This window comes from Neovison vison, chromosome 2, assembly GCF_020171115.1.
Source record: "Neovison vison isolate M4711 chromosome 2, ASM_NN_V1, whole genome shotgun sequence".
NCBI classification, from domain to species: domain Eukaryota; kingdom Metazoa; phylum Chordata; class Mammalia; order Carnivora; family Mustelidae; genus Neogale; species Neogale vison.
Genome location: NC_058092.1, coordinates 6,914,357 through 6,938,779, shown reverse-complemented (window position 1 = coordinate 6,938,779; position 24,423 = coordinate 6,914,357). Strand labels below are relative to the sequence as shown.

Below are 24,423 nucleotides of genomic sequence, written 5' to 3'. Positions count from 1 at the left end.
AGCCACACAGGCGCCCCTGATTTTTTTTTTTTTTTTTAATCAAAACCGGGGGGACTATAAACTGGGACTAGCCAGTTGTATAAGATAAGGCTGTTGCATTAGTGTGGCTTTGAAACTATACCTTTTAAGCCCTTCACGGAACGTGTGTTGAGTGTTACTGTGTCGGCCTAGGTGCTGCGTCAGGCACTGCCGAGCTGCTCCCTTCCCCAAGCGGGTCCTTGAACTGGACTGTGGGCCTCCCCACCGACAACGGCCATGACAGCGACCAGGTCTTCGAGTTCAACGGCACTCAAGCAGTGAGGGTCCCAGATGGCGTCGTCTCTGTCAACCCAAAGGAGCCTTTCACGATTTCTGTGTGGATGAGGCACGGGCCTTTTGGCAGGAAGAAGGAGACGATTCTCTGTAGCTCAGACAAGACAGGTAGGTTAATGTGCCGTTGGGGCATCCGTCATACTCGAGTGGCCCCCCAAGTGGTCGCTGGAGGCAGGGCACCTGACTTCCCCCAGAGGCTCCCACGGGCTGGTGGCGACACACATGTCCTGTGCTCTGCGCTGGCGTACTGTGTCCTTGAGATACTGCACTACCCTCGGTGAGTTGGGTCCCACGTCTTAGTGAAACCCAAGGGTGTTTGTTTCTAAACTCTGCCTTGGCCCAACTGGAGAAGTCACTTGCGCTGATGAAACTGTTTTCCAAATCCATTAAGGAAATGGCTTTTACTTCTCCGCTGGGTCCTAAGTTGGCGATTCACCAGTAGGATTTCTCTCTGCAGACATGAACCGGCACCATTATTCCCTCTATGTCCACGGCTGCCGGCTTGTTTTCCTCCTCCGCCAGGACCCTTCGGAAGAGAAGAAATATAAACCTGCAGAATTCCACTGGAAGTTGAACCAGGTGCGTGCCCGGAAAACTGCCTGGGTTTGATCTTTCCGAGAGTAGGAGTAGGTGTTGCAACCTTATGTGGGACCAGCTGCGTGGGGGCAGCTCATGGGCAGTGGGTATTTATGTTCTTGAGTCAATACGAAAATATAAAAAACTTTTTGCAACCTACGTAGACACCGTAGACACAGTTCTCTTCTAGTAACCACAGTGACCGTGTTCCGTTTCTTCTGATGACATTTCAAAACTCTTTATTATGTAAGTGATAGGACGGCAAGTTAAATCCTTTGAACTCCTTTCCACCGAAAGCCTGTTTTTCATTTTATAAGTGTGTATTTTATGCATCCAGTATTAATATAAAGAAATTTTATGCCCTTTTTAAAAAAATCTTATTTATTTGACAGAGAGAGAGAGATCACAAGTAGGCAGAGAGGCAGATGGGGGGGGTGAGCAGGCACCTTGCTGAGCTCTAGAGAGCCCGACATGGGGCTCGATCCCAGGACCCTGGGATCATGACCTGAGCTGAAGGCAGAGGCTTTAACCTACTGAGCCACCCAGGCTCCCCAAGAAATTTTATGCTTTAAATTCAAAATACTATGTTGTAATTTACTGAAATAAGCAGCATTTGCTTAAAAATTGGGATGGAGATCCTGGTATTGGTTTATTCATTACTTAAAGCCTTGGCTCCTGAACTGTGCCAAGGAGCCCCCGGGGGCCTCAGCAAATTGAGGGATGCCACGGGTGCTCTGAGTTGTCATGGAGCCAGCAGCTGTAACATCTTTCAGAAACCACACAAACTACTAGCTTGAGGGAGTTTACAGTTTCGACACTAGGTCACGTTATCGCCCTTTTGATGATAGCATATCTGTGCAAAGCCGCTTTCCCAGCAGTTTCTGTGATAAAAAGCAAGTGTCACGTGAAAAAAACCGACATGTTACAGCAAGTAAGGAGACGCTGTACACTGGGGAGGCCTGTCCATTAAAATCACAGCAGATCATTTCTCCTCCTGATTTCGGTTTGGATCAAGACGGAAACCTGTGGCCCGAGCTCAGTTCTGTCTCGTGGAGTTAGTGGGCCAGAGCTGACGAATGTCTGCCTGTAGTTACTGGGACACAGCATCGTCCCCAACACGTACAAGGCAGATGGACGTGTGCGAGCGCAGGGGAGACAGGAGGGCTGTGTGTGACAGCGCGAAGCCACCGCCCGGCTGGTAGCAGTCATCTCTTACTTGTGTCGTTTCCGTTTTCATAGAGAATCTGTCTGAGAAACTTTTTTTTTTTTTTTAAGATTTTATTTATTCATTTGACAGAGAGAGATCACAAGTAGGCAGAGAGGCAGGCAGAGAGAGAGGAGGAAGCAGGCCCCTGCTGAGCAGAGAGCCTGATGCGGGGCTCGATCCCAGGACCCTGAGGTCATGACCTGAGCCGGAGGCAGAGGCTTAACCCACTGAGCCACCCAGGCGCCCCATCTGAGAAACTTTTATACATATGTTTTTTCAAGAAACTAAAGAAAGGTACAGTCCAGAAAAAAGTCTGCCGTGTACGTAGAATTCGTAGGCCCAGTTCTAATAACCACAGTCTCTATGTATTTAGTTTCTTCAGATAACAGTAAAAAAAACTTCATTATGGGAAATTTCAGCTGAGGTAAAAGCAGACAGATTAATGTAAAGAACAACTCCACGTAGCGTTCCCCCTGGCTTCAGCAGCGCACACTTGGCCGGTCTGGTTTCGTCGCTCCCCTGCTCAGTGTCGATGGTGGTTGTTACCTCCTCGAGTAAATGCCAGTTTGTTCTCTGTGCGGATAATGCAGTCTGTGCCTCTGAATGGTAAGCAGAACTACAGTTCTTTGGTTACATCTTAAATGTAACATCTTAAAAAATGAACAGGGCGCCTGGGTGGCTCAGTCAGATGACGTCCAGCTCTTGATTTCAGGTCAGGTCATGATCTCAGGGTCGTGAGATCGAGCCCCGCATCGGACTCCCCGCTCAGTCTGCTTTGGTTCGCTCCCTCTGCCCCTCCCAGGCTTGTGCATGCGCGCTCGCTCTCTCTCAAAAAGAAATTTGGCAGATCCTTAATATCGTGTGATATCTCGCCAATGCTCAAAGTTTCAGATAGTTTCATTAATATTTTTTTAAATTTATTTGAGAGAGAAGGCACGAGTGAGGGGAGGAGCGGAGGGAGAGGGAGCAGCAGGCTCCCCGTCGAGCAGGGAGCCTGACGCGGGGCTCCACCCAGGATGCCGAGATCACAACCCGAGGTGAAGGCAGATGTGCTGAACCACCCAGGGCCCGCCCTGTAAATGTTCTTGCATTTATAATCTGCCTGAATCAGGACCCAAATAAGGGGCCATACATGATGACTGGTTGATAAACCTTTTGACTTTATTTTGTAATCTGTAGATTTTTCTCTTCTCTCCTGTAATTTATTGGACGACAAAATCAGGTCATTTGTCCCACGGACTTTCCCGTAGTGTAGATTTGCCTGCTTGTATCCCTCCTTGTGCCTGTAAGTCCATGGCGTGGCCTCCGGGGTCGATGGGGCTCGGGTTTGCCCGTTCCTGTGTCTGGTGGTTCGTGTTTCTGTGATACGAGGAGCCGTTCATGCTCACTCTGTCTCGGTCGTCCGTGTCGTGGGGAGTGTGTCCCCAGGAAGGACTCATGGGAGCAGCCCGAGTTCCTCCGTGTTGGTAGTGTGTTCGTGGCCTTTACTCAGAAGGTCAGTTCGGCTCGGTCTAAAGTCTCTGGCTCCCATTTAGGGTTTGCAGGAACAGAACATGTCCCTGTCCGTTGTCCTCAGACGGAAGAGGCTGCTGCGGTGCCGTCAGCGTCCGATCTCTTTCCCTCGTAAAACACTTGGTCCTTTGGTTTGGGTGACCAAAGGACGCATTTCTTTTTCTTTTCTTTTCTTTTTTTTTTTTGAAGCCAGTTCCTCTTATGCCTACATCTTGATTGTTTGGGGTCTGTTTCCCCAGAAACGTGGTACACCCTTTTCTTAGTATATAGATTAAAGCCATTTGGCATTTCAGGCAAGTTTGTGGTGCTGCTGCTAACAGTTCTTAGCACACCCTGCTCCTCGCTTTGCTTTGCTTCCCTGGGGACCCCTCACCTTGGGTTGGTAATCCTTGCCTGTTTTCTGTGTCTGACACTTTCTCTTCCTGTTTCATTCCTGTTTTGTCAGCTCTTGTCTGAGCTGCTGTACTCATGAGCTACATTCTTTTGTGTTTTGTGTTTTGTGTCCCTTTCCTGACAATTCTGGTGTGTTTTGAGACAATACACGATCATTTTCATGTTTGTTGCTGGCATGACTTGAAAGGGGTTCTGGAGGGAGATTATTCCGACAGTCCTCTTTCTTTCTCTTAAAAAGTTCACATGGGGGGCGCCTGGGTGGCTCAGTGGGTTAAGCCGCTGCCTTCGGCTCAGGTCATGATCCCGGGGTCCTGGGATCGAGTCCCACATGGGGCTCTCTGCTCAGCGGGGGCCCTGCTTCCCTCTCTCTCTCTCTGCCTGCCTCTCTGTCTACTTGTGATCTCTGTCAAATAAACAAAAATCTTTAAAAAAAAAAAAAATTCACATGGGATTGAGCTGTGGTCCTTTCTCCCCTCTACATTTTTGCATAAAATTACTTTCTCTATACTTTCAAAAGAGGGAGTTGGCTGGCATAGCCTTTTTCCTGGTTTCTGGGCTCTGCCTCCCCGTTCTGTTGTCATAAAGCACCTCAGCCACCCTCAGCTGTCCCGTGGACTTTTCCCCACCTACACGCATCTCGGGGTGCACCAGGGCACTGAACTGAGGAGGGTCACGGGTGTCGTCTGTGGCTTTAGGCTTTGCCATTCTGATCACCTAGTTTTCAAGGAAATCCAAAAATTACGCCAGTTCTACCCCTAACGTCTCAGAATACTCTCCGGGACTTTTGCCTAAAGTCAGATGGACTTTCAGTTACAGTTCTCATTCTGCTGATGCCCCAGAAACCTGTGGTACAAGAACCGGGGGGGACAGGAGACACTGCTTTCCGGAGGAGCTAAAACTACAAAACTTGCTTTAAATAGACAGGAGCTGAATTAAGGTATTACCTGCCTCAAAAGGGAATTCTGTGCAATCCCTTGATTTAAAAAGCTTTCATATAATCGAGTGTATGTACTTACCTGTTACGCAAATGAGATAGACACAGACCCAGTGTTAGAGGTTTGGATTTTTTCTATAATAAACTCGTCAGGAGCAGCCGCTTTTTTCTGGGGGATAGACTTTGGTAATTTTTTCATTTATTGTGGTGTTTTTGGCCTGTTGAAGTCCTTATCAGTTCAGTGTTTTAGAATGTGTAGATTGGGCAGCTTATTTAAAAACATCTTTTTATTTTATTTTATTTTTTTTAAAGATTTTATTTATTCATTTGACAGAGAGAGGTCACAAGCAAGCAGAGAGAGAGAGAGACAGAGAGAGGAGGAAGCAGGCTCCCCGCTGAGCAGAGAGCCCGATGCGGGACTCAATCCTAGGACTCTGGGATGATGACCTGAGCTGAAGGCAGAGGCCTAACCCACTGAGCCACCCAGGTGCCCCCTAAAAACACCTTTTTAAAAACTTGATCCCGGGGCACCTGGGTGGCTCAGTGGGTTAAGCCTCTGCCTTCTGCTCAGGTCATGATCTCAGGGTCCTGGGATCGAGCCCCGCATCGGGCTTTCTGCTCAGCGGAGAGCCTGCTTCCTCTCTCCCTCTCTCTCTCTCTGCCTACTTGTGATCTCTGTCAAGTAAATAAATAAAATCTTTAAAAAAAAACCCAAAAAACAAAAACACTTGATCCCGCTCCGTCTCTTTCTCTGCCTGTCTCTGTTCTCGGTTGCCTGCTTCCTCCTCTGAAGCCAGAGATCAGGGAGTGCCGGACTCACAGGGCCTGGAGGCTGCCAACCCCTCGCTTTCCCTCGGCAGCGAGGGAGATGCTCCTTAGTGATGGGGAAGGAATACAGCGGGACCCCTCACGCCCTCGGAGCTGTATGCTCAGTTTACTTAGATCATCGCCTTTGAATTGAAAAAGAAGATGCATGTGCTCCCGTGTGCCTTATCCCGAGATGGGAGGGGCTTTTCGTTTTTATCGGGAAAAGGAGGCCTGGCCAGTCTGCGGGCTAAGCCGGCTCCGTGGGAGGCTGTCTGGCCTGCAGATACCGGAATCTCGTGGCGCCCGACTGTTGGCAGAAGGGGATTGGGCTGCGCCGTATTCTGAGGCCGTGTCACGTGATGAGCGAGCGCCGCCCCCTGGTCTGGAAGGTCCTAGCGGTGAGAGTGTTGCTTTGGCCGTTTTGGGCAAGATGTGGTCGAGTGAGTGAGATGTATTTTGTGGTTAGATTTTTTAAAAATCGGCTCCTTTTAAAGAAGACATTCCTTATGGGTGACCTGCTGTCCCCATCCAGGTGTGCGGCTCTCCCCGTTTCTGGATGAGAGGGAAGGTAGACACTTCATGCTCCGCCCCCTCCCTCCCTTAGGTCTGTGATGAGGAATGGCATCACTTCGTCCTCAACGTGGAATTCCCGAGTGTGACTCTCTATGTGGACGGAGTTTCTCACGAGCCCTTCTCTGTGACCGAGGATTACCCGCTTCATCCGTCCAAGATCGAAACTCAGCTCGTGGTTGGGGCCTGCTGGCAAGGTAACAGTCACTGGCACCCCTCCCTGATCTCGGGACTTGAGCCTGCCTCATGCCATAGTGGGGGAAGCAGGCTCATCTCGGTGTCTTGCCCCTCACCCTCGTGTCCTTCATCTTGTGGTCCCTTCTCCTGGGCATGGCCGTTCTGGGGACACTGCTGGTGCTGTACTCTGGGGCGCTCACCAGCCATGTGTTAGAGGACTGAAGCAGCCAGCCTCTTCGGGGAGCCTGGGAGGGAGCATTACCTGGAGGGAGAGTACAGTTGAGGGGTGGTTTTATAAATTCATCCGTCTCTTGAAAAGTTCACGAGAATCAGGAGGCGGCAGCTGACCAGGCACAGAACCGTAACTGTACCTCGACCCAGAGGACTCTTCCAGAGCGGTCAGTGCCGGCTAACCCAGCAGGAGCTGTGCTTGAAGGGGCTCCCAGACTCTCCGCCACAAGACCAGGGATGGGTGACGGACCCAAACGACAATACCGTTATTTGTACTTCTGACGGGCAGGTCGCATGCTGGTCACTTTATACACGTGCTCTCACTAATCCCTAACAGTAAGTTTGTGGGGAAAGAGCGGTCTTTAGCCGGAAACTGAGGCTCAGAGCCTGGGGTTACCCTGCCGAGTAATGTTGGCGTCAGGACTTGAACCCCTGAAGCTGGTGCATCGAGAGCCTGTGGTCTGGTGGGTGCCCCTTCTCAGGATAATTGTTTATTAATCTGTGAAACAAAAGGCATACGATTTCCTGTGTAAACTGAGCAAGAGTTAGCCGAGTACTAGGAGACTAACGTCTTGAAACGCTCACGCCTGTGCTGCTTTCCTAACCCCCGGACAGACAAGCCCTGGCAGCACGTTCAGTAGCCGTGTCATTCGGAAGTAGTGACGGGCTGTGACATTCGCAGCGGCCCGCACAGTGGGAGAGGAGCGGGCACAGCCGGGCCACTGTGCTTTGGTACCGAAGGAAAGGTGACCCTCCGAAGTTCGTAGAAGGAAGCGCGCCCAATCTCACAGGCCCTCCGTCCACCCTCGAGGTTCACGACCTCACATGAACCCCCACACTTGACGGGGTCGCCGTCCCCCTAAACAGACCTTGGAATATTTGTTTCTCCCTGTGGAAACATCGTACCTCGAGGTCGGTGAGAAAGTGACAGAATAGCCCAATTCCCATGACAGTGTTGCTTTAGTTTCAGGGAATTTGAATTTTTGAGTTTTATCATTTTCCTATAGATCCTTTTATTTATTTATTTTAAAAGATTTTATTTATTTATTTGACAGAGAGAGATCACAGGTAGGCAGAGAGGCAGGCAGAGAGAGAGGGGAAAGCAGGCTCCCCGCTGAGCAGAGAGCCCGATATGGGGCTCGATCCCAGGACCCTGAGACCATGACCTGAGCTGAAGGCAGAGGCTTAACCCACTGAGCCACCCAGGCGCCCCTCCTGCAGATCCTTTTAAATGAAAGATGTCAAGACAGCATTTTAGAGTGAAGCTCTTTAGCTGACTCCTAGATTTAATTTCGGGGACAGTTCATCTATGAGAATGTGGAACTTGAGGCCAAGGAACGAGGAACAGATAACCAGGGAAATGGGAATTGTTATAGTTGTCTTTTCTTTTTCTTTAATTATTTTATTTATTTGTTAGAGAGGGAGAGAGCAAGCGAGCATGCACAAGCAGGGGGAGGGGCATAGGAAGAGGGGTTAGCAGCCCGCTGCTAAGCCAGGAGCCCGATGCAGGACTCCGTCCCAGGGCCCTGAGATCATGACCTGCACCAAAGGGAGACCCTTAACAGACTGAGCCCCCCAGGCGTCCCTCAGCGGCTAAGTCTTAACATTTCAGTCCAGAGCTGCTTCCCAAATTAAACAGTAACTCGTGTTTTAAAAATAAGAATTTTAAAAATAGGAGTAAAAATCTGACTGTAAACCGGAGAGCTTTCTTGCTTGGGTCAAAGTAAAGCCCCTTTTCCAGGCTTCCTCTGGGCCCTGTTTGGGCCACAGCGTCCATCATGCAGTGGCCATTAGCTTCCTCTTTCTGCCTCAGCTTCTCAAGATCCTCAGCAAGAAGAACACACCGAAGCTCCCAGACCAGGCACGCGGCTTATAAAATGTAGTTCCCCAGGGGGAAGACCTCCTTCGTCCTTCCTCACAAACTCACGGTGGCAGGCCCATGCTGTAGGCAGCAGCCTCACGGCCATCGGCCAAAATGTCATCCCTAACGGGTTCCAGAGGCACCCCGAGGCATGGTGGGAGTGCAGATGCGCACACCGGGCCTGTCCCCAGGCTGTCCCCATGCCACTGCAGCACAGGAGGTGTGGGGGTCTGAGCCCTGGGCTGGGAAGTGCTCCCACGACACGGTCTGGAAAGTGGAGAGTCTGTGCCCGGTCACCGGCCGTGGGCCTCCCTGGCCTGGTGCTATTGTCAGAACACGGGCCGGGGCCTGCACGAGGGGTTAGAGCCCCAGGCCCACCACCCGTGACCAGTTACCTGTTTCTCTGGGTGAGTTCCTTAACCTGGACTCTCCCTTTCTGTTCAGAAAAAGTGGATAAAAATGCCTTCATTTCTCTATGACTTAGGGGTTAAAGTCTAGACCAAAATGAACTTGTTTTGAGCTCAAAAAATACACACTTTTATGTGTTTACCGTACACAGACCAGGCTTTGGATGCTTACTGGTGCTGCCAGTTTGTCTAGGCAAGTGTCTCCGCATTAGGGAGAGAAGAGCCGCGGCCGGGGTGTGGTTGTCCCGGTCTCCCCCGCCCGTCTCTGCCGCCTGAGTGAGCGGCTCTTCCGAACGCCCGCCCAGACGCACAGGCCGGGAAGACGGGAGTTCAGCGGGCGGGCGTCTGTTCGTCTTTCTTTGAATGGGGCCTGGGTCTTGGCAAGGCAGGTGTGCGAAGGTGAGATAAGAGAAGAATGTGGAGAGGCAGGGAGCTGGGGGGTGGTAAGGCCCAGTCCTCGGAGAAGGTGATGGAGTACGAGCCTGCTTGTGGGGGTGGGGGCATCCCCACGGGGGCCAAGACGCAAGACGGGAGGGGATTCTCTTTGTGCTTTATATTCAGTAGCTTCTCAAGACTAATTTTCAAGTTCCAGTGTGAAGAGCCTAACCTCTTGGTCCTTTTCTATTGTCTTTGTCTTGCTTTTCTACAGAGTATCCAGCATTTGAAAATGACAATGAAACCGAGCCTGTGCCTATGGCCTCTGCAGGTTGCTGGATCTTTCCCTACGGTTCACTCATGTGTTTCATTTAAAGACGAGACATCCGTTCATTCCACATTCCGCATGAGATGCCCGAGTTGCATTCTGGTCCCAGAGCCCCTATGAGCCGCTGCTTTGCTTTATGCTCCCCCCACTGCTTCCTGGGAGTGACCCTTTTTTTGCCCAGTCTGATCCCAGTTGAAGTGAGGGCAAATGACTCATTAATGTCCTGCACTAATGGGACTCTCCGCCCCACCCCCCCCAATCAAATTTGACCCTGACCCCCTTACTCCACTGCATGAGGCTCCCTGCTGAAATCTTACAGGCCCCATCAGGGAGGCCACCTCCTGGTTCCCCTGTGGCTGAACCATGACACAGGAAGAGATTCATTACTGGACACCCTCTCCTGACCGGTACTAAATTTGAGACACCTGTTTCTTAGAAGTCTCAGTCCCCGGTGATGGCTCACAGTGTCTGATGTCCTTATCATGAACGAGACGTGCTGTCGACATTGGTCTCTTTTCATCATTGTGAGAATAAGTTCTGTTTCACCTGCTCTGGGCTCTCGGTTACAGCCTGTCAAGGGCCGTTTTCTGGGTCTCCGTTTTCCGTATAACACCGTCAATGCCCAGTTACCCTCAGTGGTGGGAGCCGGGCACAATCAGCCGTGCAAGGCATCTCCTGTGCAGGCTGGGGGAGTAAGTGTCCCTTTAATCTTCCTAGTCCTGTTGGTGTGTGTTTCTTCCCAAGTTTGTACGTATCCACGAGTGTGCTCAGTCAGAAAAAGCAGCCCAGGGTGAGACCCAGCTGATGGAGAAGGCAGTGACCCAGGAGGCTGGCGCTGCTGGAAAATGTCACCAGTGCACCAGGGTGACGGGGGCAGTGTAGGCCGCCCTTTCCAGGGAGCAGCTAGTTGCCTGGGGATACTCATGGGACCTCTTGGCTTCCGGGCTTCGGGTGAGGGACCCCAACACCTCTTCTCTCCAGGCCATATGCATGATCATAAACGATTTAATTTCTCCATTGCACTTCCATGTAGATCGCAAGGCTAACAGGATTTGGTACGAACTAACCCGCATGTCCCTCCATCCAGCTGCCACCACCGGTAACACTGCATTGTGAAGCAAAGCAGGAGGCCCCAGGCGTGTGCGTTAACTGCCTGCTCTGTTTCCCCGTGTTCCTAAGGCGGCGAGCTGCACATGGCCCAGTTCTTCCGAGGGAACCTGGCTGGCCTGACGGTCCGTTCCGGGAAACTCGCCGACAAGAAGGTGATTGACTGTCTGTACACCTGCAAAGAAGGGCTGGATCTGCAAGTCCCTGAAGACAGCGGCAGAGGCGTGAAGGTGACCTTGGCATTAGCTCGCGGGGCCCGCCCGACCTCCTGCAGCACGAACATGCAGGCTGTTGGCGAAGGATCGATATGTGATTGATCCTGACCCGTGTTGACCCACAACACCTCTAATCCTGAACGTGGTGGGGGGTGGGTTTCCACCGACCAGATCCCCAACTCTCCAGACATCTGCCCCTGCCAGGTGTCCTCCAGTTGGGTTAGGTCCTGACACTGCCCAGCGGGAGTTAGCGCAGACGCTGCAGGAGAGGAGGGCTCAGTCCCCCCGCACAGGTGCTGCGTGCAGGGGCCGGGCCCTCGGGTTACCCACACCTCGTCCAGCTTAGCCCCCATGATCCCTGCTCCTTTGGGTTTCAGCAATTTGCTTGAACTACTCAGAAAACACTTTGCTTATTACTGCTGGTTTATTATAGAGAATACAACTCAGGAACAAGCAGATGGAGACAGTGCGGAAGGCAAGGAAGCGGGGAGGGCAGGGAGCTTCCCCGCCCCCTCCAGAAGCACTGTCCTCCCAACCTGGGAAGTTCCCAAGCTCTGTCCTTCAGGGCTGTTTCCAGAGCGTCTGTTAGGTGTGCACAGCTGGTTAAATCATTGGCCAGAGGTCAGGGTTGGGGCTGAAAGTGCCCTGTAGTCACGCGGGCTCCTTGGCGACCAGTTCCGTCCTGAAACCATCTCAGCCACCCAGAAGCCACTTGTTAACACAGATGCTGGTGCGCTTGGAAGGAGCTTATTATGAGTAACGAAAGGTGCTTCTGTCACTCAGGACCTTTCCAGGGTTTGGCAGGCAGAAACCAAATATATGTATTTGGTACATATATATATATGTGTGTGTGTAATATATATATATATACATTTCTTTTTTTTTTTAAAGGTTATTGTTTTTAAGTAATCTCTATATCCACCATGGGGCTTGAACTCACAATCCCGCAGTTAAGTCACACGCTGCACTGAGTCGGCCAGGCACCCTGTGTTTCTTGTCCCAGAGATGCATTCGCGCCCTGGGCATTTACCCTTGAAGTGGGGGGTCTTATCTCAGCAGTTCTATGAGGTTTCCTCCCCAGGTTCTCAATTCAGACCGACGCCCAGCTGACCTCTTTCTTTGCCAGACTCTGTGTGGTTTCAGTTTTTTGCAGTTCGAACCCTTTATCTTTCCCCTCTGGCCTGATTTCAGATCCATACGAACCCCAATCAGTTGGCGTTGACCTTGGAGGGAGATGACATCGGGGAGCTGGATAAGGCCATGCAGCACGTCGCCTACCTGAACTCTCGGCAGTTCCCCACACCGGGGATCCGAAGACTTAAAATCACCAGCACGGTCAAGTACGGGCCGATTCTTTTTTTTTCTCTTCTTTTAAGATTTTACTAATTTGACAGACAGAGACCACAAATAGGCAGAGGCAGGCAGAGAGAGAGAGGGAAGTAGGCTCCCTGCTGAGCAGAGAGCCGGATGCGGGGCTTGATCCCAGGACCTGAGATCATGACCTGAGCCGAAGGCAGAGGCTTTAGCCCACTGAGCCACCCAGGCGCCCCAAGTATGGGCAGATTCTTAACTCTTGAGAAGAAAACATGTCTACGTAGGTTTTTAAGACACCCCTGCCCTCCCTTGTTACCGGAGGGCGTGGACGGTGGCATGAATGGTGTTGGGGACCTGTTCCTGGCGGGCCGCTGCCTCTGGCCCCCCGGGGGCTTGGGGAATCCATGGGCCGTCATGTGTGTAGCCTGCAGACCCACTTCTCGAAGCCCTGACCCTGGCTTCCTCCGTCGCTTGTTGGCAGGTGTTTGGACGAGGCCCCCTGCATCTCCGTGCCCCCGGTGGACGGCTACGTGATGGTGCTGCAGCCCGAGGAGCCCAAGGTCAGCCTCAGTGGCGTCCACCATTTCGCTCGAGCGGCTTCCGAGTTCGAAAGCCCAGAAGGGGTTTTCCTTTTCCCTGAGCTTCGCATCATCAGCACCATCACGAGAGAAGTGGAGCCTGAAGGGGAAGGGGACGAGGACCCCACAGGTAATAGCTCTGCCGGGCTGGTCGCCCTCCCCTTGGCTTGAACGTGGGTGGCTGGCACCCCACGGCTGCTCCTTCCTGCATGCTTTTTCTCTGAGGTTTTGAGATTTGAATGTTTGGATGTTATTCTTGGGTCTGCTCCTGGACTCTGACTCGGGGTCGAGAGCTCATTGTGTTCTTTGGAAAACCCGTGTGGAGAGTCCTTTCCCCTCTGCTGTGGTGTCCGGATCTGAGATGCCCTTGTGGAGGCCGAGAGGCTCCGGGCCCATGGCAGGGGACAGTGCTGCTCCCGCTGGCTGTATGGTGGCCCCGCGTTCTTGGGCCGCCCCCAGGGGTTAGTCCTCCGAGACACGTAAGGCACCCTGATTCTTGACAGGGTCTCTCCAGGACCTCTGTCATCGGTCACTGAAAGGGCTCTGTGAGCTCGAGGCCAGCTAGCAGGCCACCCGGGGGGACAGGCCTGTCTGCACTCCCCGGCCTCTGCCATTAGTGCTTGATTCTTACAGTTCAAGAGTCACTGGTGTCTGAGGAGATCGTGCACGACCTGGATACCTGTGAGGTCACGGTGGACGGGGACGAACTGAACCCGGCCCAGGAGAGCCTGGAGGTGGACACGGCCCGCCTGCAGCAGAAGGGCATTGCAGTGAGCGCTTCTGACCTGGGCGTGGTCTTCACAGGTGAGCGGGCCAAGGCCAGGCCGGGGGCCGAGCGGGAGCCTCAGTCCTGCACACACACCCCCAACCGGCCAGCCTCTCCAAGCTCTGGGAGAGTCCTGGGGACCGTGGCAGAGGAGAGGCTCAGCCTGGGCTCTTCAGCTTCTCCTGGCCGGAAGGGAAGCACAGGCATGGCCCTACTTCCTGTCCTTGCGAGGGGCTGACAGTGAGGCACGGGATGGCTCCCCACCCCCTGCAGCGGGACACATGCACCCACTTGGTCCAGCCGCCCCCAGGCCTGACTTTGGCCTCCCTCGAGCGGCCTCCCTTTGACCCCAGCCAGTAGGCCACCTTCTTCCCCTGTCCCCATAGGTGTGGACACCATGGCCAGCTACGAGGAGGTGCTGCGTCTCCTGCGCTACCGGAACTGGCACACCAGGTCCCTGCTGGACCGGAAGTTCAAGCTTGTCTGCTCGGAACTCAATGGCCGCTATGTCAGCAACGAGTTTCAGGTGGAGGTGGGTGATTGGGTGCCCCCCTATGGCCCCACGTTCAGAGCATCTGTGAGGCACCTGTTGGGGTCCAAGTGCACTAGGCTTTCCCAGCCTGGGGGCTGCTGCAGGTTAGACCCGCACAGGTTTGGGCGAGCTGAGGGTCGCCGATGTGCCCCGCATGGGCGTCTGAGGGGCCTCTGGAAGGCGGTAGAAGAGCTAGCGGCAGATGATAGCTCGTGCGTAGAGCCAAGGTGGCTCATTGAGATTTGACGCTTCTTGAGAAAGAGCAGTTCCCGGGGAACCGAAGATTCTCTGCAGACTCCCGGCCCGGGGAGAGGGGTCCCGGCGCGGGGCCAGCCCCGGGAGAGGGGTGCTGTGCTGTCTGTGAGCCTGGTGGTGCCACTTCATGGCACGGCGGTCACAGGTGGCACTTCATGGCACGGCGGTCACAGAGAGCTCACTCTGCTCGGACGTCTTCCACAGGCCCGAACAGCAGCCCTTTCCTCACTCAGGGCTTCTGTGGTCTGGAGAAAACGGGCCCGGAGTTAGTCTCAGCAGTCGAAGGTCTGCGTGGTAACCTCAGAGCAGCCAAGTGCCATGTCTCCGTGCTGAGGAGTCGATGAGGGTTTTGTTTGAGCCAAAAGCTAACAGATTTGGAAGGAAACCAGTGGTTCTGATTTGTGCTTTTTCACATGGCTGTGGTTTGGGGGAAAGGCAGGGAAATGGGCTATGCCGGGGCTTCTCGAATGACCCGCAGTGGACAGTGGTGGTGGTTTTTCTGGTCTTTTGTGGACAGATTGTTTTATGAAATACAATAAAAAGGAATTCTAGAACAACGTGCTGTTTCTGGCATCACCGACATACCAGGCGGTTAGGACGGTTTCTGAGAGCTGAGCCTCTGTTTTTCTCTGTTCTCATCTCATCGGCTTGGCAGTACGGGTCCAGGGACCCCTTTGAGTCATGCTGGTCCCGGGAGCTTGTGGGCCGCGTGTCTGCCGCTGGGCCGCGTTCAGGCTGCTGTGTGTGTCTCCGGTGCAGGTGAGCGTCATTCCCGCGGCCGGCCCCGTGGAGCACGCCAGCCACATGGCCGCGCAGCCGCAGTTCGTGCACCCCGAGCACCGCGCCTTCGTTGACCTCTCGGGGCACAACCTGGCCAGCCCCCACCCCTTCGCAGGTAGGACTGCGGGGCAGAAGCAGGGCCATCTGCGTCGGTCCTGGTGGGGGCCGCCCTCCCGCGTCCTGCCGGAAGCCCAGCCCCGGTCTGAGCAGCCCCCGCCGGGCTCCGCGATTCTGTGCCTCCCACGAGGGACGAAAGCTCCAGCAGGGCAGCCAGGGGCCAGCGCGGGGCTGGAAGCCGGTGCTGAGACTTTCCTCCCATTTCTTCCTGTTCTCTGGGGTCAAAGCCGCTGTGTGTGCACGGGGCGCGGGGGCAGGCGCCAGCCTCACCGCCCTGTCTCCCCTCGGTTGCAGTAGTCCCCAGCACCGCCACGGTGGTCATTGTGGTGTGTGTCAGCTTCCTGGTCTTCATGATCATCCTGGGTGTGTTCCGGATCCGGGCCGCTCACCGGCGGACCATGCGGGACCAGGACACCGGGAAGGAGAACGAGATGGATTGGGATGACTCTGCCTTGACCATCACCGTCAACCCCATGGAGGTAGGTGCCAGCAGGCGGCCCCTGTGACTGCTCACCCCTGCAGGCCAGAAGAAAGTGGCACGCGCCCCAGAGAAGCCATGTGGCCATGTGACCACATAATATTTAAATATCATGTGACCCACATGACAAGTTGGTGAGGTGCAGGTGTCCCCATTCTTCAGGTGGGCAAACTGAGGGCCCAGAGAGGCCTTATCCCAGCTTCTGCCACCCCGTCGGGGGAGAAGCACACTCCCTGCCTGTGACGGACCCCGTGGGTGGCGACCAGAGCTCCATTTTCCCTTCCATCTGGGGTGAGGTTACTTCCAGAATAGTCCAGCCCTCCGTTGGCATGGAGTGTGACGCAGGGAGTTCCCTTCCTCTGCGGCTCCTGGAGGGTGAACTTCCGTGCACACTCGGCTTGTGCACAGAGAAGGGGGCCCCGGGCTCGGTTCCCACGCTGTCTCTTTGTCAGACATACGAGGACCAGCACAGCAGCGAGGAGGAGGAGGAGGAGGAGGAAGAGGAGGAGAGCGAGGATGGGGAGGAAGAGGACGACATCACCAGCGCCGAGTCGGAAAGCAGCGAGGAGGAGGAGGGGGAGCACGGGGACCAGCAGAACGTGAACAGGCAGCAGCAGCTGGAGTGGGATGACTCTACCCTCAGCTACTGAGCCTCGAGGCCGCACCCCCCCGCCCCCTCTCTCTGCGTCAGGAGACCCTGCTGTCGTCTGTCCTCCCAGCCCCAAGGGTCCACGGTGTACAAAGTCATTCTGGCCAGTAGGTCTACAGACCCTCCCCTTCGCTGACCATCCGCCTGTGCTTGGTGTGTAGGCCCCCCCGCCCTCCACCCAGACCGCCCCGAAGCTATGTGGGGAGCGGACGCGCACTCCCCACGGCTTGCTCTGCGCGGCCCCCTCGCGCCCCTGGAAAAGCTGCAATGACCGGACGCGTTGACAAAGGGTTAAAATTGCTCACTCCCACCTCGTAATCCTGTTTTCTTCCTTTTTTTTTTTTTAAAGTTTTTATTTTTTCCAAACTAGTGCATGTATAAAATGGCAGAGTGGGGGTTAATATGTAGATGATGAACTTTTTAATATTTTGTAAATAAACTGGGATTCCTCATGTCCTCCATGCTAGCGTGACCCAGGACTGGCATGCAAAGTAAAGCTTGAATCACAGCACGGGAGATGCCCGGCGGGCTCCTGCCCACCCCCGCCCGGAGAGGAGAGGGCCCTGCCCCACTCTGTCTTTGCCATGTGCACCCCGTCTGCCGATGGCCAGGCAGTGAGGGCGCACAGACTTGCCCCCCACCCCAACCAGCCCGCACTGCTCAGCGGGAGGGCACTGGATCGGGAACCCCCCTCTGGAGGCTGGAAACGGCCAGGCCTTTCCTGTGGGATTCTACCCATTTGACATGGCAGAGGGGTGGGTGTGCCGGGGCAGCCGGCAGCTCCTCGAGCAGGAAGCTGGACTCCTCGTGCGCAGCTGTGGGCGCTCACCTCCTGTGAGCCCTGCTGGTGAGTGTGCGGACCGGTGGGGCACAGCGTCTGGCCTCTTGGTTTGGAGGCAGAACAGGCCCAAGCGGCCCGTACGCCCAAGGACAGACGCCCAAGGACAGACGCACTCCAAGAACACCCTCGGCCCGAAGGCGGAGTGCTAGGGCCCCCCCCCACCCCGAGGGAAGTGAGGAGCGCTGCTGCTCAGCCTCGCAGGGATGGAGGGGAGGACAAGTCCTGAGCTAAAACTCCTACGGCACTTTGTTTTGAATTTTCCTGTAAAATTTTAGATTTCTAAAACTGGGGGAAAATCATTTTGAATCCTGTTGTGATCATAACTGCTAGTTTCGAGGACACTGCGGCTGTCCTGCGTCGTGTGTGGCCGTCCACGTACCGTCACTGTAGCTGCTCCGTGTAGACGATGATAGAGGCTAGCGCGGGCTCCGCGTGGGTCGCTTTCCGGATGTGTATATTGACGAGGTCAGAACGTGTGTACACTACAATAAAGTGCTGGTTCTAACTCCAGAGGCAGAGTGTGTCAGGTTTGGTCCTGCCTGTTTCAATCCTGCACCCGCTTGCTTTTTTTGCTTTTTATTTATTGTTTTTTCAGGTTTTTGGTTTGTTTTTTTTTTTTTTACCTGAGAACACAACATAAAAAGGCCTTTATTTCTTATAGTATGCGTTTACCTCTCCCCTCAAGGCTTCACAGAGGGCTGTTCTTCAACCCACATCAGTTGTGTTGAACTGACCTTCCCCATACAGAAACATTAAAAGATTAAAAAAAAAAAATTAGAAAATACTCTTTTCTCCAGGCACACAGGCCTTGTACCCAAACCAGAACACCAGGAGGCAGAAGCTTGTTTAAATAAATAACATAACATAGAGACACACACTTGGCTTCTCCTATTTCCAAACCGGTGAGCCGGGGCGAGTGAGTTCAGCACTTTGCTAGGGACAACAGTGTGGCCAGTGGTGTTTTGTGGGCGGCACTGTCTGCTTCCGGCTGCTTCTAACTGAAGAAGGTGGTCCAGAGGGCAGCTGGTCCCGGCTCTGCCAGGCCTTGCCAGGCCTTTGAGAGACCAGTCATGGAGCTGGGCGGGGCCCAATGGGGCAGCTAACATTAGCCTCACTCGTGGGCTTCGAGAAGCCCAGGTTCTCAGCCCCCACTCCAGAGACAGCCTCGGACAGCCGGGAAGGGCCCAGGAAGCTGGCATTTCTAGAGCGCTTCAGGTGCACCAAAGGCAAAACCTGAGCTGCTTCAAGCCAGGTCCCGTCAGAGACAGACATTCCATCACGCCTCTGAGAGCTGTGGCACAAGCAGGCTAAAGGGGGTAGTTCTGGAGATCAAGCCCTCCCGTCCTCAAAACCTGCTTTATGAGGCAGGAGACAGGTAACTGCACCGAGTCCTCCGACCTGCGTTTGCCTTGCTCCACGGTGGCGCGCAAACCAAGCTCCCATCTTTTGAATGTCTTGAGGACTAGCATATATTAAGCTTTACGGGGCTGAGGCCATTCTGAGCCGTCGAGGTTCAGTGAGTAGTTTGGCTATTTTCTTTCTCGCCCACGAACAAAAATCGCTTTACAGCAGAGAGATGAGAGAATTCCTGTACCCAAGAGTCACTTTAAAAGTGGAAAGCAAGCATCCCTGAATCTGGAGGGTGCCCAGGCTTCCTCTGGGAGCTGCCTGGCGCTTGGTCAGTGGAGAGCACGAAGGTGGAGGGGGGCACGGAGTCATGGGCGCCCTGTCACCAGGGCGACCGCCAGGCGCCAAGCCCCGTGCAGCCCAGTCAGAACTCGGGAAGGCGGCAGGCTTCCCGGTAGCGGCAGGGAGAGCAGTCTTGGCTGGGTTCCGATTCACCAGCTGGAAGACTCGGGGTGACAGTCCTTAGCAAGACGCAGCCTCCGAGGTGCCCGACCCACAGTGTCTCCCCTTCAGAGCCCGGGGCTCGGATCGGGGGCGCTGGAGGACGGCGCCCCTCCCCTGCACAAAGGATGCATTTCCATTTATGGCTCTTTAGCTCCTGAAACATTTCAAGTCATAAATAAATAACCAGTGTAAACAAAAGGCAGTGTATAGGTTCTCGCCCGTGGGGTTCCATTCAGGCTTTTGGGCCCCAAAGGACAGCCAAGGGTACCAGGTGCCCAGAGCCCGTGATGGCGGCTCGCGGGCCGCTATTGCCTGTTGTCCTTGGACACGTTGTGGGCCAGCCAGTTCACTTTGGTCTTCCAGCTCTCCCGCAGGGCTTCATTGAACTTCACCCGGAAGTGCTTCAGGGCCTCCTCCTCGGTCTTTCCCAAGGCCAGAGAGTCCTGAGGCAAAACCAGAAACCAGTGAGCGCATCCCCAAGGAGGGGGACCACCCCGCCCCCTGCCCCGAATATGGTAAATTCCCTCCGGAAAGAACTGCAGGAAGGCAATCAGGAGACTGCCACCAGCAAAAGCTCTCTGTTCTGATCCCAAACCAAGATGGGCCTCCTGACCCGCCTGCCAAGTAAGATGCCGACTCCAGCCAGGCACCACGGCCCCCAAAGTCCCTGGAGTGGGATAGGTACCCTCACCGTCTGCCCTGGAAATGAACTTTGGGCAGGGGGGTGGGGGTGGGGGGCAGCATCATTCTGCACGAACCAGGCACCAAGGAGGGGCTCGTCCGTCGTGCCTGACCGCCCTCCTGACCCCCCGTTTCTCCCACACTGAAAAGCCATAGGAGGGCAAAGCATCTTTAAATGAAGAGGGAAGGGGCGCGCCTGGGTGGCTCAGTGGGTTAAAGCCTCTGCTTTCGGCTCAGGTCATGATCTCAGGGTCATGGGATCGAGCCCCACATCGGGCTCTCTGCTCGGCAGGGAGCCTGCTTCCTCCTCTCTCTCTGCCTGCCTCTCTGCCTACTTGTTATCTCTGTCAAATAAATAAATAAAATCTTTAAATAAAATAAAATAAATGAAGAGGGAAGGTATCTAATCCCACCCTCCTGTCTGAGCGGAACCACCGCAGCCAATGCGGGACAAGACGGTGGGCCAAGGGAGGTCCCGACACACTGGCAACAGGACCAGGCTGACGCCACCAGGCCCCGTGCTGGGTCACAGGCGGCCTGAGGAACCCACGCGGGGAGTGCCCCCTGGGGTCCGGGTCATGGGAGGCCTGAGGAACCCGTGCAGGGAATGCCCGGTAGGGTCCGCTGTGCTCACAGGCAGGCCTTGGGGACTCGAGGGCAGGCGGGGCTGCCCAGGAGGACCCTCTGGCATTTACCTTGAGATACTGGATGTCTTTGGAGCAGCTGAGCTCAGGCAGGCCAGCGGCCCGCATCAGGGCAAAGAGGTGGAGGAACAGCAGCCCGTGGCGTCGCAGGATGGTGTAGGCGCGTTCACAGTAACCCCGGAATCTGCAGGAGATGCAGGAAGGTGGGAGGCGGGGCTCCGAGTGCTCCCCACCATTCCCACCCTGCTTGGGCCCTGGAAACCGCCCCCACTCCCTCCGACCACCGCACCCCCACCTTTTCCTGCAGGACCTGACCCTGAGCCCAGCCCGGGGCGGCCACCCCCCCACCCCACCACCCAAGCACCCTCACCTTTCGAATTTCTCACTGTTGTTCGTCTTCCCCTGCTGGATCACGTGCACAAAGTCGTAAGTGAGGATGAACGGGACTCGCTCACGGTTGATTCCAAACTTGGTCTTGAAATTCCCCAGAAAGTGGCCAAAATCAATATGGAAGAGCTAAGGAGAGGAAAGGACGAGAGGTCAGAGAAGAGAGGGCCCGGTTGGGGAAGGGGGTGCCAGAAGGGAGGGAAAGCGGGGAGGGCCAGGGGCGCCGCCCACACGGCCGCAGGCTCTGCCCCTACCTGCCCGTTCTCACGGATCATGATGTTGTCACTGTGCCGATCACCGATGCCCAGCACGTAAGTGGCCACACAGTAGCCAGCACAGGAGAGGGTGAACTCCTCAATGGCGCGATCCAAGGCCTCCCTGTGTGTGCGTTGGTGGGAAGGGGGATGACCAACCAGGGCCACGCCATTTCCCAGCAACTTCTACCAAAAGGGGGGTCTATGTCCCCTCTCCTTGAATCTGGCCTAATGATGCGCCAGGACCAGTGGGACAGGGAGGAAGCGGTCCTGGGGTCCTCCCACAACTGTCCAACTAACCTGTTCCCGGGGAAGGAAGCCAAGACCGGTCCACTCACGGTGGTGGGGAGGGCCACACGGAGACATAGGACTCGGGCCAGCCAGGCTGGTGAAGCAACCAGCTGTGCACAGTTTCATGAGTGGTTCAAGGTCAGAGAACCACTCCGCTCAGCCAGCTTAAAGCGGCAGGTCTGCGGGCCCGTAGTATCTGGTGGTGATTTCCCGTCCCTAACAGCTAACTGACCCCTGGGGGAAGGGAGACCCGCCCCGCCCCAACAGAGCAGACCTGCTCCTCCGCTGAGCCACGAAGCCATGAGGACTGTCAACGGCCCTGCCCCTCACCCTTGACTCCTAAACGGCAGCTTTTGGAAAGGAGAGGCCTCTGTCCCCGGGGCCCAGAGCCTACCCAGGGTTCTTGGACTTGAGCCAGTTAAGCAGTGCATCTTTGTTGAAGGCAGCCGTGGCCGCCATGTTGCTTTTGTTCAGCTGGATGTTGGCGATGGTGTCTGAGTGAAGCACCACCTCGATGAGGCCCGTGCGGTCCCCGGTGGAGAGGCAGCCGTAGGGGGTCATCCTAGCCAGAGGGGAGGGGGGGCAGGGAAATGCCCAGGTCACAGGCTGTCCCTGGGGCAGCTCAACACTCCGCCCCACCTAGAGCAGCTCAGTACAGCCAAAACAGCCCCAGGAGATGCTGCAAGGGAGGGGAGAAGTGCTGGGGAGGAGTCCTGGATGCCTGGACTCGGGGAGGGTGGGGGAGGCTCCGGGAGGGATCAGCCCCAGCATCCCAGATGCACGGAAGAAACGGCGGTACTTTGGCCGAGCTCATGTTTGCTCAGAGAGAAACCCAGGTGGTCTGGAAGAGGATGCCACTGCTTCCCAAGACGGGGCAGGCGGCCAGGGACGTGTGGGACAAAGGAAACAACGGAGCGAGACCGATGCTGAGTGCCAGGCCTGCCCTCCTCCACCCTCCCTCTACGGCCCTATCGCCTCCCTTGGCCCTAATGTAAACCGGCCTCCACTCTTCTTCAAGCGACCCCTTCTCCAACGGAGGTGGCCGTGCTGCCTTGGACAGAGGATGCCTCTAAAGGGACAGGGTCCCAGGCCTGCAGCAAGGACAAGTGGATGACAGGACGGCCTCTCACCTCAGGTCCAGCCCCTCCTGCTTCCACAGAACATCCATGAGCTGGATCATCTGAAGCGTCAGCATGTCCTGGCGGAGGTCTGGGCAGCCGCCCCCCGGGAAGGAAAAGAAGGAGCTTCTGGGGGCCTCTGCACCCCCAGCCAGGCCCAGGCCCCCGAGTGCCAGGGCCCCACCTCCTCAGCCCACCTGCCCGGTTGGGGGGCGGGGGGCGGCCTCCCCAGAGCTCTCCCCGCCCGCCTGCTCACCATCCCCGTTCTTGAAGATGATGCCCACGCTGCCGTCGCTGCCCGCCTCCTCGTTGCTGTACATCACCCACAGCGGCTTCATCTTGGAGTCCATGAAGGTGCACTGCTCCACGCTGCGGGCCAGACAGCAGTGAGCGGGGAGCGCGCCCTCCGCGGGGGCCCCCAGCAGGGCGGGGCGCGGGGCTCACCAGACTTCAGCCAGCCGCGTGCTGGGGTCCAGCGGGGACTGCAGGTGGGACAGGGCCTCCAGGTAGGTCTCCTGGCGCAGGCACAGGTGCATCAGCTCCTTGGTCTGGGGCTTGGTGGTCTTCTGGGAGCTCACTTTGACGAAGTCATTGAGGGCCTTCAGCTTGCTCAGCGCCTCACCCTGCAGGGAGAACCAGACAGTGGACCCCGAGTGGGAGGCCAAGAGGGGGCGGGGCTCCGAGCCTCGGCCCCGCCCCCGGGGGGGGGGCTCTAGAGGGTCAGACCCCTCGCCTCACCTGCTTCATCAGCACCTTCATGTGGTGGGTGCTGCCCCTGCAGTAGGCCTCCATGATGAGGCCGAAGCGCAGAGCCACGGAGGGCACGTGCATCTCGGAGCTGAAGGGGGAGAGAGAGGGAGGGACGGCTGAGCGGTGGCCTGGCAGGGCCATGGCCCGGGTTGGAGCGGGGGACAGGAGGCCGGCAGGCCGGGGTGGGGGGCAAAGGGGTGCGCTACCGGAGGTGCCAGAAGAGGAAGTGGCCGATCTTGCGGTTGGCCAGCGCCCGGTCCAGCAGGAACTTGGTCAGCTCGCAGTCGAGGTAGGATTCGTACTTGAGCACCTGCACCAGCTGCAGCAGGTACTGGAAAAGCTCGTCGTCCCTGCGGAGGAGGAGGCCGGCCTCACCTGAGCAGACCCCAGGCCCCCTGCAGTCCTCCCGGCCACACCCCCGCCACCCGCCGGGGCACACGGGACCGAAGAACGCCCCCCAAACCGCCCCGCGCCAGGAGCCGGGAGCCTGCGGGACTCACGTCAGCTTCCGCAGAGACTTGATGGCGAAGGAGCCCACGTGGCGGTCGGGGAAGCTGAAGTCCAGCAGCTCCAGGGCGCTCAGGACTGGCAGCTCGGGCCAGGAACACAGCAGGTAGAGCATCTGGGGGAGCCCGATGGCCATCAAGGTGCCGCTGGGCAAGAGGCCCTCCCCTCCGCACACAAGCCCCCTCCCCCACCCCGCCCCCACCTGGGCCACATCCTCATGCTTGTTCCACTTGGTGACCAGCAGCAGGCGGGCCAGCGCCTCCGGGAAGCGCTCCTGGACCTCGTGCCGCATCTTCCACACCAGGTCCTTCTCGTGCTCGTACAGCTCCCCGGACCCACGCCGCTCCAGGATCTCCCGTAGCTGTAGCTGCTGAGGGGGGCAGGCAGGGTGAGCTGCGGCCCAGCCGGGCGCCCCACCGCCCCCGGCCCCCGGCTCACCTCCTCCTCACTGAAGCGCCCGTGCTCCCCGTGCCGCCCCAGCTCCAGAATCTGCAACGAGCAGCTCCATGTCAGCGGGGACCCGGACCCTGGGCCAGCCCTGGCAGGGCCCCCCGGGATGTGGGGTGGAGGGCAGAGGGTGTGTGTCAACCCCTCGGCACCCCTGACCTTGGGGTGAGT

General features: G+C 56.1%; 2 protein-coding genes across 8 annotated transcripts in view; one reads left to right on the top strand and one right to left on the bottom strand.

The window, feature by feature from the left end:
• The window catches only part of CLSTN1 (calsyntenin 1), a 79,998-nt gene extending 62,166 nt beyond the window's left edge, over window positions 1–17,832 (top strand). For 2 of the 4 annotated variants that reach the window (XM_044237117.1, XM_044237116.1), the window contains 12 exons: window positions 172–420; window positions 770–891; window positions 6,346–6,508; window positions 9,637–9,693; window positions 10,870–11,027; window positions 12,204–12,352; window positions 12,808–13,034; window positions 13,538–13,708; window positions 14,057–14,202; window positions 15,217–15,352; window positions 15,649–15,833; window positions 16,285–17,832. In XM_044237117.1, coding sequence (XP_044093052.1) covers window positions 172–420; window positions 770–891; window positions 6,346–6,508; window positions 9,637–9,693; window positions 10,870–11,027; window positions 12,204–12,352; window positions 12,808–13,034; window positions 13,538–13,708; window positions 14,057–14,202; window positions 15,217–15,352; window positions 15,649–15,833; window positions 16,285–16,482 — 1,961 coding nt within the window. In that variant the 3' untranslated portion in view covers window positions 16,483–17,832. The remainder of the gene's footprint in view (window positions 1–171; window positions 421–769; window positions 892–6,345; window positions 6,509–9,636; window positions 9,694–10,869; window positions 11,028–12,203; window positions 12,353–12,807; window positions 13,035–13,537; window positions 13,709–14,056; window positions 14,203–15,216; window positions 15,353–15,648; window positions 15,834–16,284) is intronic. The other 2 variants (XM_044237119.1, XM_044237118.1) reach the window with 1 other exon arrangement.
• Window positions 17,833–17,953: 121 nt separating this feature from the next.
• The window catches only part of PIK3CD (phosphatidylinositol-4,5-bisphosphate 3-kinase catalytic subunit delta), a 51,309-nt gene continuing 44,839 nt past the window's right edge, over window positions 17,954–24,423 (bottom strand). For 3 of the 4 annotated variants that reach the window (XM_044237113.1, XM_044237112.1, XM_044237115.1), the window contains 13 exons: window positions 24,244–24,294; window positions 24,008–24,175; window positions 23,799–23,920; window positions 23,505–23,648; window positions 23,287–23,386; window positions 22,993–23,171; window positions 22,805–22,917; window positions 22,561–22,639; window positions 21,825–21,992; window positions 21,140–21,263; window positions 20,869–21,014; window positions 20,550–20,682; window positions 17,954–19,616 (listed from right to left, as the gene is read on the bottom strand). In XM_044237113.1, the coding sequence (XP_044093048.1) occupies window positions 19,479–19,616; window positions 20,550–20,682; window positions 20,869–21,014; window positions 21,140–21,263; window positions 21,825–21,992; window positions 22,561–22,639; window positions 22,805–22,917; window positions 22,993–23,171; window positions 23,287–23,386; window positions 23,505–23,648; window positions 23,799–23,920; window positions 24,008–24,175; window positions 24,244–24,294 (1,665 nt within the window). In that variant the 3' untranslated portion in view covers window positions 17,954–19,478. The remainder of the gene's footprint in view (window positions 19,617–20,549; window positions 20,683–20,868; window positions 21,015–21,139; window positions 21,264–21,824; window positions 21,993–22,560; window positions 22,640–22,804; window positions 22,918–22,992; window positions 23,172–23,286; window positions 23,387–23,504; window positions 23,649–23,798; window positions 23,921–24,007; window positions 24,176–24,243; window positions 24,295–24,423) is intronic. The other variant, XM_044237114.1, reaches the window with a different exon arrangement.